Genomic DNA, 12,830 nt, shown 5'->3' on the forward strand with positions numbered 1-12,830 from the left:
GGATCTCAGATCTCTTGGAGAAGTAAGGTGGGCGTGATTAATTTCAGTAAATAAGTTTAATTCTCAGGGGACCTGTGAGCGAAAGAAGGATTTTAGGCCTATATTATACATTATGCCAATCATTATTACACTTACCATCTCTCCCCTTTAAAGTGATCCTAGGGTGACAAGTCAACTTTTACACCTAAAAAGGAACATCTCCCAACCTCAATCACTGCCACGTGGAAATAGGATCCAAAGAGGGTTTACTGAGAAGTAGACTGGTCTAGTGGAGGTAATGGAATTCCAGTGGAGCTATTTCAGATCCTGAAAGATGATGTTGTGAAAGTGCTGCACTCAATGTGCCAGCAAATTTGGAAAACTCAGCAGTGGCCACAGGACTGGAAAAGGTCAGTTTTCATTCCAATCCCAAAGAAAGGCAATGCCAAAGAATGCTCAAACTACCGCCCAGTTGCAGTCATCTCACACGCTAGTAAAGTAATGCTCAAAATTCTCCAAGCTGGGCTTCAGCAGTATGTGAACCATGAACTTCCAGATGTTCAAGCTGGTTTTAGAAAAGGCAGAGGAACCAGAGATCAAATGGCCAACATCTGCTGGATCATTGAAAAAGCTAGAGAGTTCCAGAAAAACATCTATTTCTGCTTTATTGACTATGCCAGAACCTATGACTGTGGATCACAACAGACTGTGGAAAATTCTGAGAGAGATGGGAATACCAGACCACCTGACCTGCCTCTTGAGAAACGTATATGCAGGTCAGGAAGCAACAGTTAGAACTGGACATGGAACAACAGACTGGTTCCAAATAGGAAAAGGAGTGTGTCAAGGCTCTATATTGTCACCCTGCTTATTTAACTTCTATGCAGAGTACATCATGAGAAATGCTGGACTGGAAGAAAGACAAGCTGGAATGAAGATTGCCAGGAGAAATATCAATAACCTCAGATATGCAGATGACACCACCCTTATAGCAGAAAGTGAAGAGGAACTAAAAAGCCTGTTGATGAAAGTGAAAGAGGAGAGTGAAAAAGTTGGCTTAAAGCTCAACATTCAGAAAACGAAGATCATGGCATCTGGTCCTATCACTTCATGGCAAATGGAGAAACAGTGGAAACAGTGGCAGACTTTATTTTGGGGGGCTCCAAAATCACTGCAGATGGTAATTGCAGCCATGAAATTAAAAGATGCTTACTCTTGGAAGGAAAGTTATGACCAACCTAGATAGCATATTCAAAAGCAGAGACATTACTTTGCCGACTAAGGTCTGTCTAGTCAAGGCTATGGTTTTTCCAGTAGTCATGTATGGATGTGAGAGTTAGACTGTGAAGAAAGCTGAGTGCCAAAGAATTGATGCTTTTGAACTGTGGTGTTGGAGAAGACTCTTGAGAGTCCCATTGACTGCAAGGAGATCCAACCAGTCCATTCTAAAGGAGATCAGTCCTAGATGTTTTTTGGAAGGAATGATGCTAAAGCTGAAACTCCAGTACTTTGGCCACCTCACGCAAAGAGTTGACTCATTGGAAAAGACTCTGATGGTGGGAAGGATTAGGGGCAGGAGGAGAAGGTGAAGACAAAGGATGAGATGGCTGGATGGCATCACCGACTCAATGGATGTGAGTTTGGGTGAACTCCAGGAGTTGGTGATGGACAGGGAGGCCTGGCGTGCTGCAATTCATGGGGTCACAAAGAGTGGGACACGACTGAGCGACTGAACTGAACTGAGACTGGAGTTCAGAGGCAGGCATGGCAACCCACTCCCGTATTCTTGCCTGGAGAATCCCATGGACTGAGGAGCCTGGCAGGCTATAATCCATAGGGTCGCAGAGTCAGACATGACTGAAGGGACTGAGGACACTCCCACGCAGACTGGACTTACTGTCCTGTAGGCTATAATACCTGTGCTTAATGTATGGCTCTCTGGTTGTAGCCTTAACACCCTTCACTCTTGAGAAGCTCTTGTAAATATCCCACCCCACCACCACCACGGTCTAGCACATTACTTAGCAAAAAGTACTGTATCTGATTTTTTTATGTTCTGTCACTAAGTCGTGTCTTTTTTATTGACCCTGTGGACTGCATTACTACCAGGCTTCCCTGTCCTTTATTATCTCCCAGAGTTTGCTGAAACTCATGTCCATTGTGTTGGTGATGCCATCCAACCATCTCATCCTCTGTCGACCCGCCCCCCAGTTCCCCGCTTCTCCTCCATCTTTCCCAGCATCAGGATCTTTTCCAGTGCGGCAGCTCTTGGAGTCTGGTGGTCAAAGTACTGGAGCTTCAGCTTCAGCATCAGGCCTTCCAATGAGTATTCAAGAGTTGATTTCTTTTAGGATTAACTGGTTTGATCTCCTTGGTATCCAAGGGACTCTCTAGAGTCTTCTCCAGCACCATGGCTGAATCTGTTTTCTTTGTACATTCCACCTTCTAGCATCTCTCAGGAGCTGGCTATCAAGTAATATTTTGTATCTTTCACTATTTCTGTGATTGCAAGTCATGCTATTCTTATGCTTTTGGAGAGTGATCCTAAAAGTATAAGGGCTCTCTGTAACTTTCCTTATCATTCATCTTTTTTTGAAAAAAGTTATGTAATACACATTATAGAAAAACTTATGTAACATGTCTAAATAAGACGCATAGCAGGCATATGAACACCTGTGTACCTTCTACATGTATAGGAACTGGAATGTGACCAACACCTTTCACATAAATCTCTGAATTCTTCCTCTATTCTCCTGCCTCTGCCATTACTTTAATAACAACTATCTTGTTTCTCATTCTCTTGTAAATATTTTATCACATGTGTTCAGATCTCTAAACAATTTATTGTTTACTTGTGGTTGATTTTGAGCTTTACTATAATGGTGTTGCAATTTATAATACATAGTCTTTGAATTGCTTTTTAAGTTTAATAGTGTTTCTGAGATTCATTTATTTCTCATAGCTGTAATTCATTTATTTTCATTACTTCCTAATATTCCACTGGGTGAATATACAGTTTATTATTTCCTCAATGAAAATTTAGGTGGGTTCCAGATATTGCTGTTATAAACCATGTTTTATGAACACTTTTTCCTGTCTTATTTGTAGGATTGCCAGATAAAATACATGAGACCAAATTAAATTTGAATTTCAGGCCAACTAAAAGAAGTATTCATTGTTCATCTTAAACACAGTTTCACTGGGTACCCTTTATTTTTGTTGGTTTAATATGGATTTCTATTTATATGTTGCAGGAGTGTGGAGTATATATGAGAGGAATTATTAGATGATAAAGAGTGCAAATGTAAAACTTAAATAGATTTATACTTTACTATCAGTGAATAAGCATTCTCATTTCAGCCAAATCACCCAGAAACTTGGTATCTACTTCTGGTCTTAAAATGCATTTTCCTCACAAAGCCAAAGGAGCAATGGAACTCTCTGGAGCCTCTTTTAACAAGAGCACAAATCCCATTAAGGTTTCATCCTGAAGACCTAATCACCTCCCAAAGTCCCCACCTCCTAATACTGAGCTATCATCTTGGAGGTTAGATTTCAACATATGAATTTTGAGGTGCCACAAACACACAAAACATAGCAAGCACCTTGGCCTCACTCAAGCCTCAGAAACTCTTCTTTGAATAGATTTCACTGGAAGAGCTAGAAAATGGTCGTTTCCCCCTTTCTTCTGGTCATTTCTTCTCTGGTCTGTGTCACACGAGATCCTCTCCCACCCTCAATCGTGTGTGTTGTCCTTGTGCAAGCAAAGTGGAAGGTTTTAGGAACAATCAAAGATGAATCAGATGGGAACCTTGCTTTGAAGGAACTCAGTCTAATAGGGGAGAAAAGACATACATAAATGATCACAGAAGGCTGAAAAATAATAAGCAACGGCTTAAGGTGATGTTCATAGGGCCGAAAAATATTAGCAGCTCAGTTTGCCTAGAAAGAGGCAAAGCACCCACCTAGGCTCTCCAGGCTCCTCTCTAATTGGTGATTGTCTCTAATTTTACTTCAGTTAGGTTTTTGCTTTAAATTGTCTACCTGCAGGCTGGGCAGTCAGGCAAAGTCTATAAAGGCTTACCCCAAAGCTGTCCAGTAGTCCTGTTCAAGTAATCATAAGCAGTTCTGTGTGGAAGCATTAAAAAAACTTTTTTTCAAAGAGCCAGTAATATTGTCCAAAAATACATGGAAAAGATCTCTACATAAAATAGTGTTTCTTAATGTTTTAATATTCTAAAGATCCCTAAAGAATATTTGACTTGACAGTATTCTAGCCTACTTGTCAGGCTGCATATGCAATTTTAAAAAGTGCTTTTGTGATAAACATTAAAGCATACCACTCCCCCAAACCTCCAGCCTGCTCTCCTCTGTGAAAGAATCACCATTGTAGTTATTAAACATCCATAAGATGAAAAAAGTTGTAGCACTCTCCCTAAAGGACACTTCTCTAATTAAACACAGAGACTGGGGCTACAGATCAGTTTTTATTAGGAAAAAAATATTCACAACACCTCAGCCACATTTTTTTACATGTCAAATAAGAAAATGTTTATTTAATGTCCTACTTTTTAGGGAATTCTATTTGAAAAAACATAAATAATGAATTTTCCTGAAGAAAACAAAATATAAAACAGAGTCTGCTGCGGATATACAGAGGGTAATTTAATCTAAACAATACCTCACCCCGCACTTTACAACAGACTGCGTAAACTACAGATTAAATTTAAGGCTCCGAGCTTTTCCACTTTGCGTAAACTCACTACCCTTCTGTTCAAAAAGATTATCTTCTCCCAAAGGATTCTCAGGGTGCAGTGACACAACAAATTCAAAAAACAGGACAGGCAAAAAACCAAACCAACAATAAAAATCCACCTGGGGAAGCTTGTTTCTATTAATCAGGCATATCTCAAATGCTTAAAATGAAGTCTCTGAGTGCCTTTAAGGTTACTATCTTGAAATAAACACACAACTCCTCTATTTTTGACAAGTTATTAGTAGATGGGGAGTAATTTTTTAAAAATCTTACATAGCTACTCAATCTTTTAGGCAATCCCTCGGTATTTCCCTGATGGATTTTCTCGGTATTTGGAGTGGAGGTTCACACTCCAAAGCATCTGCTTAGGAGTTCAGAAGACAGTTCTAACTACATCAACAAGTCCTGTCTCCGTCCTTCAGATCCCTCCGCCACCACCTTCAGATCTCTCCGCCACCACCTCCCGCTCTCCTTCCGCAACCCCAACATCCGAAGCGACCAAGTTTGAGGAAGGGCGGGCAGCAAAATCCGACGAGTCTCGGAAGACAACAAGCAGCGCAGAGCCCTCGCGCCAAGCGCCTCCTCGCGATCACCCGCCCGCGCGCGTGCTTTCCAAGGCCGGGTGGGGCAGCGCCTCCACATGCTCTCCCACACGTAGGCGGGAGCCTGGGGCAGCCGATCCACGCGCCGCTCCTGCGGCCTCGCGCCGGGCCCCAGTCCCGGGGCGGGGCCAGGGCTGCGGTGCTGCGCCCCAGCACGTACTGGGGCGTGGCCTGCAGGGCGGCGGGCGGGGTTTGGAGAAGTTTCTTTGGGCGGCTCACGTTTCACATCCTTATCATGTAGGCACTAGGGCGCTAGAAACAGAAGGGGTAGCCGGTCCCTTCCGCATCCTAGCTATTTTCCCCGCTGAGGGTCTGATCACTGCCGCTCTCAGGCACCTGTCTTTCCTCTCCGTCCGGGAATGGAGCCAAGAAAAGGGAATAAAAGAAATTAAATAGTACAAGGAGATCGGGTGTCTGAGCAGCGTCTTGGATAAAACCGTCCACTACAGGTAAGAATAAAAATTATGTCCAAAGCTCGGAAAGGTGTGAACACAACAAAGCTCCAGAAGGTGTTCATAGGAGGTAGTGGTAAAGTGTAGCTTTTGTCTTACAAGGAGACTATTTTATTTCAGATCCTACAGATTGAACTAATTGTCTGTAAAATGATCTGGGACAACAGGTTCAGCGATATTTAAAGGGATGAAATACGAGCGAAGTGGTTAGTAACAGACTTAAAACACCCGAGTAACATTTTTTTCTTTACATTTTTGTTGGTTTTAGCTACCATGTTTGCAAAGGTTTTATTTAATCAAACCCCGTTTTTTTTTTTTGTATTCGTTGCAACTTGTTTTTGACGTTGCTACCTTAGAAATTTGAACTTTTAGAATGCTTAGGTTTCAGCAAACCCTGTAACTTTAAGTTCATCTTTTTTTTTTTTTTTGTATTTTAAAGGTTGTAAAGAGAAATCGAAATTTAGAAATGGTAGTTGTGAGGTTAACACAAGCTTAAAAGAAAATAAATGTGTCTAGCATGCCTTTAAATCAAACAGCGCTGACAAAACCATACCAATATTCATGTGGCCTTTTATAGTTTATCACTGTGCTTTTCATAAACCACCTCATTTACCTGTGAGTTAATGTCACCATAAGCAGACACCTGAATCTCTAGTTCAAACTCAAAACTCACTAAATAGCACCAGAATACTTTTATTCATTTCCCTTTGTCTTGCCATTCCTCTCATAGACCATCTCCTCGATGTCCTCTGTGATTGCACTACCACCCTCAGTTCCCTACATCCCTATTGCTTTCTATTGATATTTGTCATTTAAACAGTTAATGGGGAGAGGGGTAGGGTTTTACTGGACTGGCTAGCACCCCAACAGAGGCTCTGAATCTTTGGCTACCTCTCCAAGACTTCTGTCATCTACAAAATGAAATGCAGGTCCTAATTCATAGGGTTTTTTGGAAGATTGTGAGATAACAAGCAAAAAGCTTAGCACAGAGTGCTAACAGACAATAGGTTCATTTTAACTCTTAATCTAAAACTTGTACGCAGCAGTGGTAGAATTTCCATGGAACTCTTTCAGTTCCAACGTGAACAGTGAAACTTAGAACAAATGAACAAAATACACCAAACTCCTTTGCCATACTTTTTTCAGATGTGAAAAGAACACTATGGTCATTCATTCACATCAGCATCAGAGAAGGGGAAACTACAGCCATGCGTAAGGGAGACATTACAGATCTATCTATGGTTGCTGGGGCAGGGCTATACTTGGATGAAGACATTATAAAGACATTTGTGATGGTCTCAAAGAGGCTGGCATGCTGCTGGAAGAAGGACTGGTTCTGCTATTTAAAACAGCTTCAAGCACTCCAGGGGGCTTGTTTTCTAAATGAGAGGGGTGGATACTTGTTTTCTTCCAGCTGCACTGTCCTTTAAAGTGGCTTTCTCATCTAAATCATTGCTCCCAAATGTCATTTTCCTACTCTTGGTCATTACAGATCTGACCATTACTAATACTTGAAAATGATAAACTTCTAGATTTCAGCTTAATTTGCTACCAAAATGAGAATGTTTTCAATTTCAACTGGGAATATTAAGCAACTACTTTATTCTAAAATACCACCTCCAGTACTATCTGTAATTAAATTCAGAAGCACTTTGGATCATGGGATTTGCAGTGAAATATGCATATGCCTCACAAAACTTAGATTGAGTCTTAGTAAACATTTGTTCCCAAACTTTCATGTAATTGTAATCACATTTTCTTCATTCTAAGATTAAAAACAGCCACTTAAGGTCTGTGGCTTAATTTTATTCAGGATGTTCCCGTAACCTCAGTATACTGGGCCTAAGGCTCTGTAAGGATTTAATTTATGCATAAAAATAATCTGTTGTTACTTTTAGGAGCAAGGATTCACTGTTTGTTATATCTTTTTGTGCTGAGTTTTTAAATTTTAAGTGAGAATGTATTACTTTTACAGTAAAAAAAATTGCTATTTTTAAAATGTAGAAAAATGAATAAAGCTATTAAAAAATTTTAAAACATAATACAGTATGAATAAGGCAGAAACAAAGCAAGGTTTTTCTAGTTTCATATTAAGAGTCACAAGACCTAAGTTTAAATCTTTGGTCTGCCATGTATTACCTTTAAGGCTTGGACAAATCCTGTATCACTCAAGGTCTAAATAGCTTCATATGTGAGTGAAAATAAGATCGGAAATCTTACAAGGAACTTTTAACCCTTACAAAATTATGTAACTATAATGTTAAGGATTTGTTTCATTCATCCCATTCATATTAAAACATTAAAATTTTGTTTTACTTTAATAAATTAAAGGTACATAAATTCATAAATGACAGTTTTCTAAAAGCATATTTTTTACAGTGGAATATTATGGTTATTATTTAACATTACAGTTAGGGACACAGTATAAAGTGATGGCAATAGGGTAAATGTAGAAATAACAAGAATAATGTAATATAAAATACTTAAACTGTTGGTAAACAATTTTATGAGTTGGAGGTGTTGAAACAAACATTATTTTAACATAAAAGGTGGTCAAAGGGGGCCTGGTCCACAGAAGATGTTTATTTGATGTAACAAAACCATACAGTTAGTGTTAAAAGATCCAACCACAAAGAGCAAAAGGAATGAAAAATTTGTACAATGCACATAGAAAAACAAGATGTTTACTGTGACAACTATATATTTCTAAAATAATGCTTCTAAAATTACTCAATTATTGAAATCTATATGAAAACAGAAGGATGTTAATAGCGACAAAGTGCATAAAACCAAACATCAGATTTTGAGCAAATTAACATTACTAGGCAATTTTGCTAACAAAGCATGATTTTTTTTTTGTTCACAATCTGCTCAAAATACCTTTATACCAACAGGGTGGGCAGAACATTTAGGTTTAATATCAATTACACAATATTAGCATAAACTTCCACAACTACAGATAGGGTATTGTCTTTTGAGCTGGCAAAGTGACTACAGAAACATCAAATCATTTCTCTGAATTGAGAATTTTATCCAAATAAATGCCACATACCTTCCAGATATATGTATATCTTTCTATATCATGTAAATGGCTTTACCCATTTAAATAATAAATCATACAAGCATTTAAGAATCATAATTATATGATTAACAATGTCATGTTCCAGGTTTAATAATTTCATAGGCCAAAAAAAATTTTTTCTTAAAAACTAGTTTTATAAATGCAGAATATATTGCATGAGTAACTGCTGGTATTTTTTTAAGAAAATATATTGTGCAATTGCGGCTACCATGTACTGCTGGCAAATCATTATTGTTTATGTAAAATGTGAAAAAACTGAGTAAAAATTTTTTAAACTCATCATGATGAAAGGTTACAGCCTTCTTAAAAAAATTATATTGGCATCTTATTAAAAATAATTCGATAAGGGACAAACTCCCTAGCCCAAAATAAATAAATAAAAAGGTGCATTTTAAAAATGATGCTACTGCAATGCAATGGTTTAAATACCAACGAACTATGAAAATGTGCTGTGTGTGATCTGGCGTTAAAGAACATACTAAAAAAGAGCATTAATGTAAATTAAGTAGAAAGGGGATCAAAATTGAACTAACCGAGTTTGTGCAGTATTTGTAGCCAGGCTTCTAAAATTAGATATAGAAAATATAAATAGACTGCTTTAGGTAATGAGCCACCAGTGTCCAAAAAAAGGAATGAGATTATGAAAAAGCTCAGTTAACTTGATCCAAAGCTCTGAGTAATTCTTCACCCTGCAGTAGGTTTCTGCTGCCTTGTATAGGAGCATTAACTTCACAATCATAACTGGTCAGCTGTGGTAGTCCACTCTCATCCATTGATTGCCCCAGCAGTCTACATGCTAAATCTGAAAAACAAAGAGATATATATCTAAGTATTCATTCATCTAATCAATATTATTAAACAGCAACTATACACAAGGTATTGGGGAAAATAAGGACAGTTAGCTCTAGAAGGATTTTTAATCTGTTAGGCAAAACTACAATTATGTAATCAAGAAAGTACAAACAAGCATTACTGGTGCTATGTCACAACTGTTTAAAAGAACCTTGAAGGCGCAGAGGAGTGACTTAAACCAATTTAGAAAAAGGCATTAAAATGTACAAATTTCAGCTTCTGTTCATTATTGATAGCACACAGACAGATCAAAGATAATTCAGAGTTCCATCTGGAAACTATTACTGATCAAATAAAATGCAGCCTTACTTTTTAATCCTGGTAAGGAATGGAAATCACTCTCACTTGGAGTAAAGCTCCTAAATAAAAGTTTCATATACTTTAATTCTCTTTGTGATATTTAATGGAAGAAAGAGTAAACTAACCAGAGGGTATTAAAATAATTGTCTTTTGCTCCATTCCATTCTGTTCACTAGATTTGCATCCTTTTACACGTTTCCAAGAAAGTGATGTGGTAGTTGCACGATCATCTGGTTGCTGTAATAATGTTCCCTGAAAACAGTAAAATTATTTCAATTTTACTATGTTGAATTTTTTTTTAAATCACGGACTTTGAAATCAATATAAATTTGCTAACAATACATAGGTAAGATTCTTAAAGACTGCTCTCAGTTATTTAAATTCTATTTTTTAATACTGCTGTGATGAATTCATTTGCCACTCATATGACAACTACATAAAAATGCTTTCCAGTTAATTTGGTCTGAAAATATCAGTATGGGTTATACTAGCACTGACTGTGTTCTGTGGGTAAGAAGGGAAAGTAACGAAAAGGGAAGAGAAAGAGACTTGGTAGTGATACTGGGTGTGGAATGAGGGGAGAACTATACTTACTCTAAGTACATCTCTAGTGTTTGGAATTTTTTGAGACTGTACTCATTAAATGTTTGTACTTTTAAAAAAGAACACGTACAAAGTGAAAGAAACCAACGTGTAACTTCTGAGAATGTAACATTAGTATTTGGAAGATACAAGGAGTTACCTATATATCTAACTCAAAAATAGCACATCAGCTAGAATAGAAAAGCAAACATGCTGTCACACTTACAATTCCTACTGCTTGAAAAAGTGAACCATCATGTTCAATTTTTCGCTTTCTCTGAGCATTCTGCAAAGCTAGTATCTTTGGATTTAGTTCTTCCTCAGGAGCAGTAGTTCTGCAAACAATTTTTTAATAAAAAATATGGTTGTTTTATTTATTTTAAAAATATCCCATTAGCTTTTTAAACAAAATATATAATGCCTATTTTCCAACATTAAGGGATATGTTATACATAAGAGTTTCCCTGATTATACTAAAGTTTATTGCCCTAAAAGTCAAAGCTTATTTTTTAAAACAACATTTCCTAAACTATTCATTACCCTATTTATAAAACATAAGTGAACAGAACTAAATTGATGTTAAACAGTTAAATATTGGCCTTTCATTCCATCTAATACATACATATTCTTGGGACTACTGTAATATAAGTTTCACATTCGAATAATGCTTTCACTGTTTATAAAACATTGCATCTTCATTAGTTCATTTTACCTTTGCTCTAGTCCCCAAGATAATACACATATATAATACATATTTTATAAATGAAAAAATTGAGGCCTGTTAGGTAACTTGCTCTGTTCCTAATTAGCTGCAAATATGGAAGTACACTGTAGGTCTCCTAATACCCACTCTCCTTCCCAGTGATCTTCCCACTAAGCTGTTTTGCCCTCAGTATTGATCTGATTATCAAACCTGAACTCTCTGTATCTAAAATTAATAGTAAACAGTAAAGGACTGTTTTATGTGTCAAGTACATCGATTTTGTTATATGTTTTGTCTTTTCAAGAACCAGCTCCCTACCCTGAACCCCAACATAATGATAATAGAACCTTGCTCTGTTCATCTAGTTGAGAATGGCGTATGGTAAGTGAGGTACTACTCTAACTGCTCTCCTACATGCAGTCTTGTTTTGTATTTTTAAAAAATTCTATAAAACCTTCAATATATAGACAGGCATATTTTAATTTTTTATACATGTTATCTTTATTAAGGATAACTCAGTCTATCATGTAAATATCATCTTAGTAGTAGTACTTTTAATAGTTTATTTTCAATCTTTAAAACTTCAAGTTGTCTGGTTTAATACAGCACTTTAATTTTTTCAAATTACCAAGAGAGGTAGTAAAGAAAAAGCCTCCATCTAGTTCTGAAAGGTAAATTCATTTCTTAAAGTGTTTAGTGCATACTGTATTGTAACTAATGTAAAAAAAAATCATTAATTTGACTAGATGTTTGTTGGACTTTGGTTTGGACAAGTACATACTTATTTAGAAAACTGAAAAATCTCATCTCTGTAACTATAAATTACAGATTATTGCTAATTCTGTTGCTAAGTTCATTCTTTTCTTCATCCAATAACCATTTATAAAGCAAGTACATGTTAGGTACTGAGTTAAATATTAGTAACACTGTCATTGCCCAGGGGAGCTCCAAAGTTGGTTGGTGATACAGTAGAAAAGTAATGTAGAATACTTCTTTGTTAAAGTTGCAAGATCTTTTCCAAGTTCCGGGAAAAGGTCTCTACTGGCATTCTAGGTCAAAGTAGTGATGCAGGGCAGGAGAAAAAGCCATAAGCTCTGGCTATGGCAGTGCTTTTTCCTATTGCTATTAATATCTCAGTCTAGGCACTGTGGAGAAGGAATCGTTTCTGTCCCCCACACACCACCCCACTGACTCGTTTTCTCTGACTATAGCCTCACGTTTAAAATACGTCAAATCCTATTGCAAATCATACACCAAAATTATAACTTAAAATTTTGGTGGTGTCCATATGTTTGCTCAAGTTAACTCCATAAAAGCAATGTCATAGAACATGCTTAGATTCCTACTGTACCTCTTAAAAACCTATTTTAATACTTAGGGACTTCCCTGGTGGTCTAAGAATTAAGACTCGGCACACCCAATGGATGTATTTATCAATATATCCATTTCCAACTTTATGGGTTTGATCTCTAGGTCCCACATGCTGCAACCAAGGCCTAGTACAAACCACCCTCCAAAAACC

General features: G+C 37.2%; 1 protein-coding gene across 1 annotated transcript in view; it reads right to left on the reverse strand.

Annotated features, from left to right (window-relative positions):
• Window positions 1-8,155: 8,155 nt before the first annotated feature.
• HIF1A (hypoxia inducible factor 1 subunit alpha) overlaps window positions 8,156-12,830 on the reverse strand; it is a 46,732-nt gene continuing 42,057 nt past the window's right edge. The window contains exons 13-15 of the mRNA XM_068966345.1: window positions 10,832-10,940; window positions 10,149-10,275; window positions 8,156-9,673 (exon numbers count right to left, since the gene is read on the reverse strand). Of these exons, the coding sequence (XP_068822446.1) occupies window positions 9,522-9,673; window positions 10,149-10,275; window positions 10,832-10,940 (388 nt within the window). The 3' untranslated portion in view covers window positions 8,156-9,521. The remainder of the gene's footprint in view (window positions 9,674-10,148; window positions 10,276-10,831; window positions 10,941-12,830) is intronic.

The sequence above is a fragment of the Capricornis sumatraensis genome, chromosome 2, assembly GCF_032405125.1.
Source record: "Capricornis sumatraensis isolate serow.1 chromosome 2, serow.2, whole genome shotgun sequence".
NCBI lineage: Eukaryota > Metazoa > Chordata > Mammalia > Artiodactyla > Bovidae > Capricornis > Capricornis sumatraensis.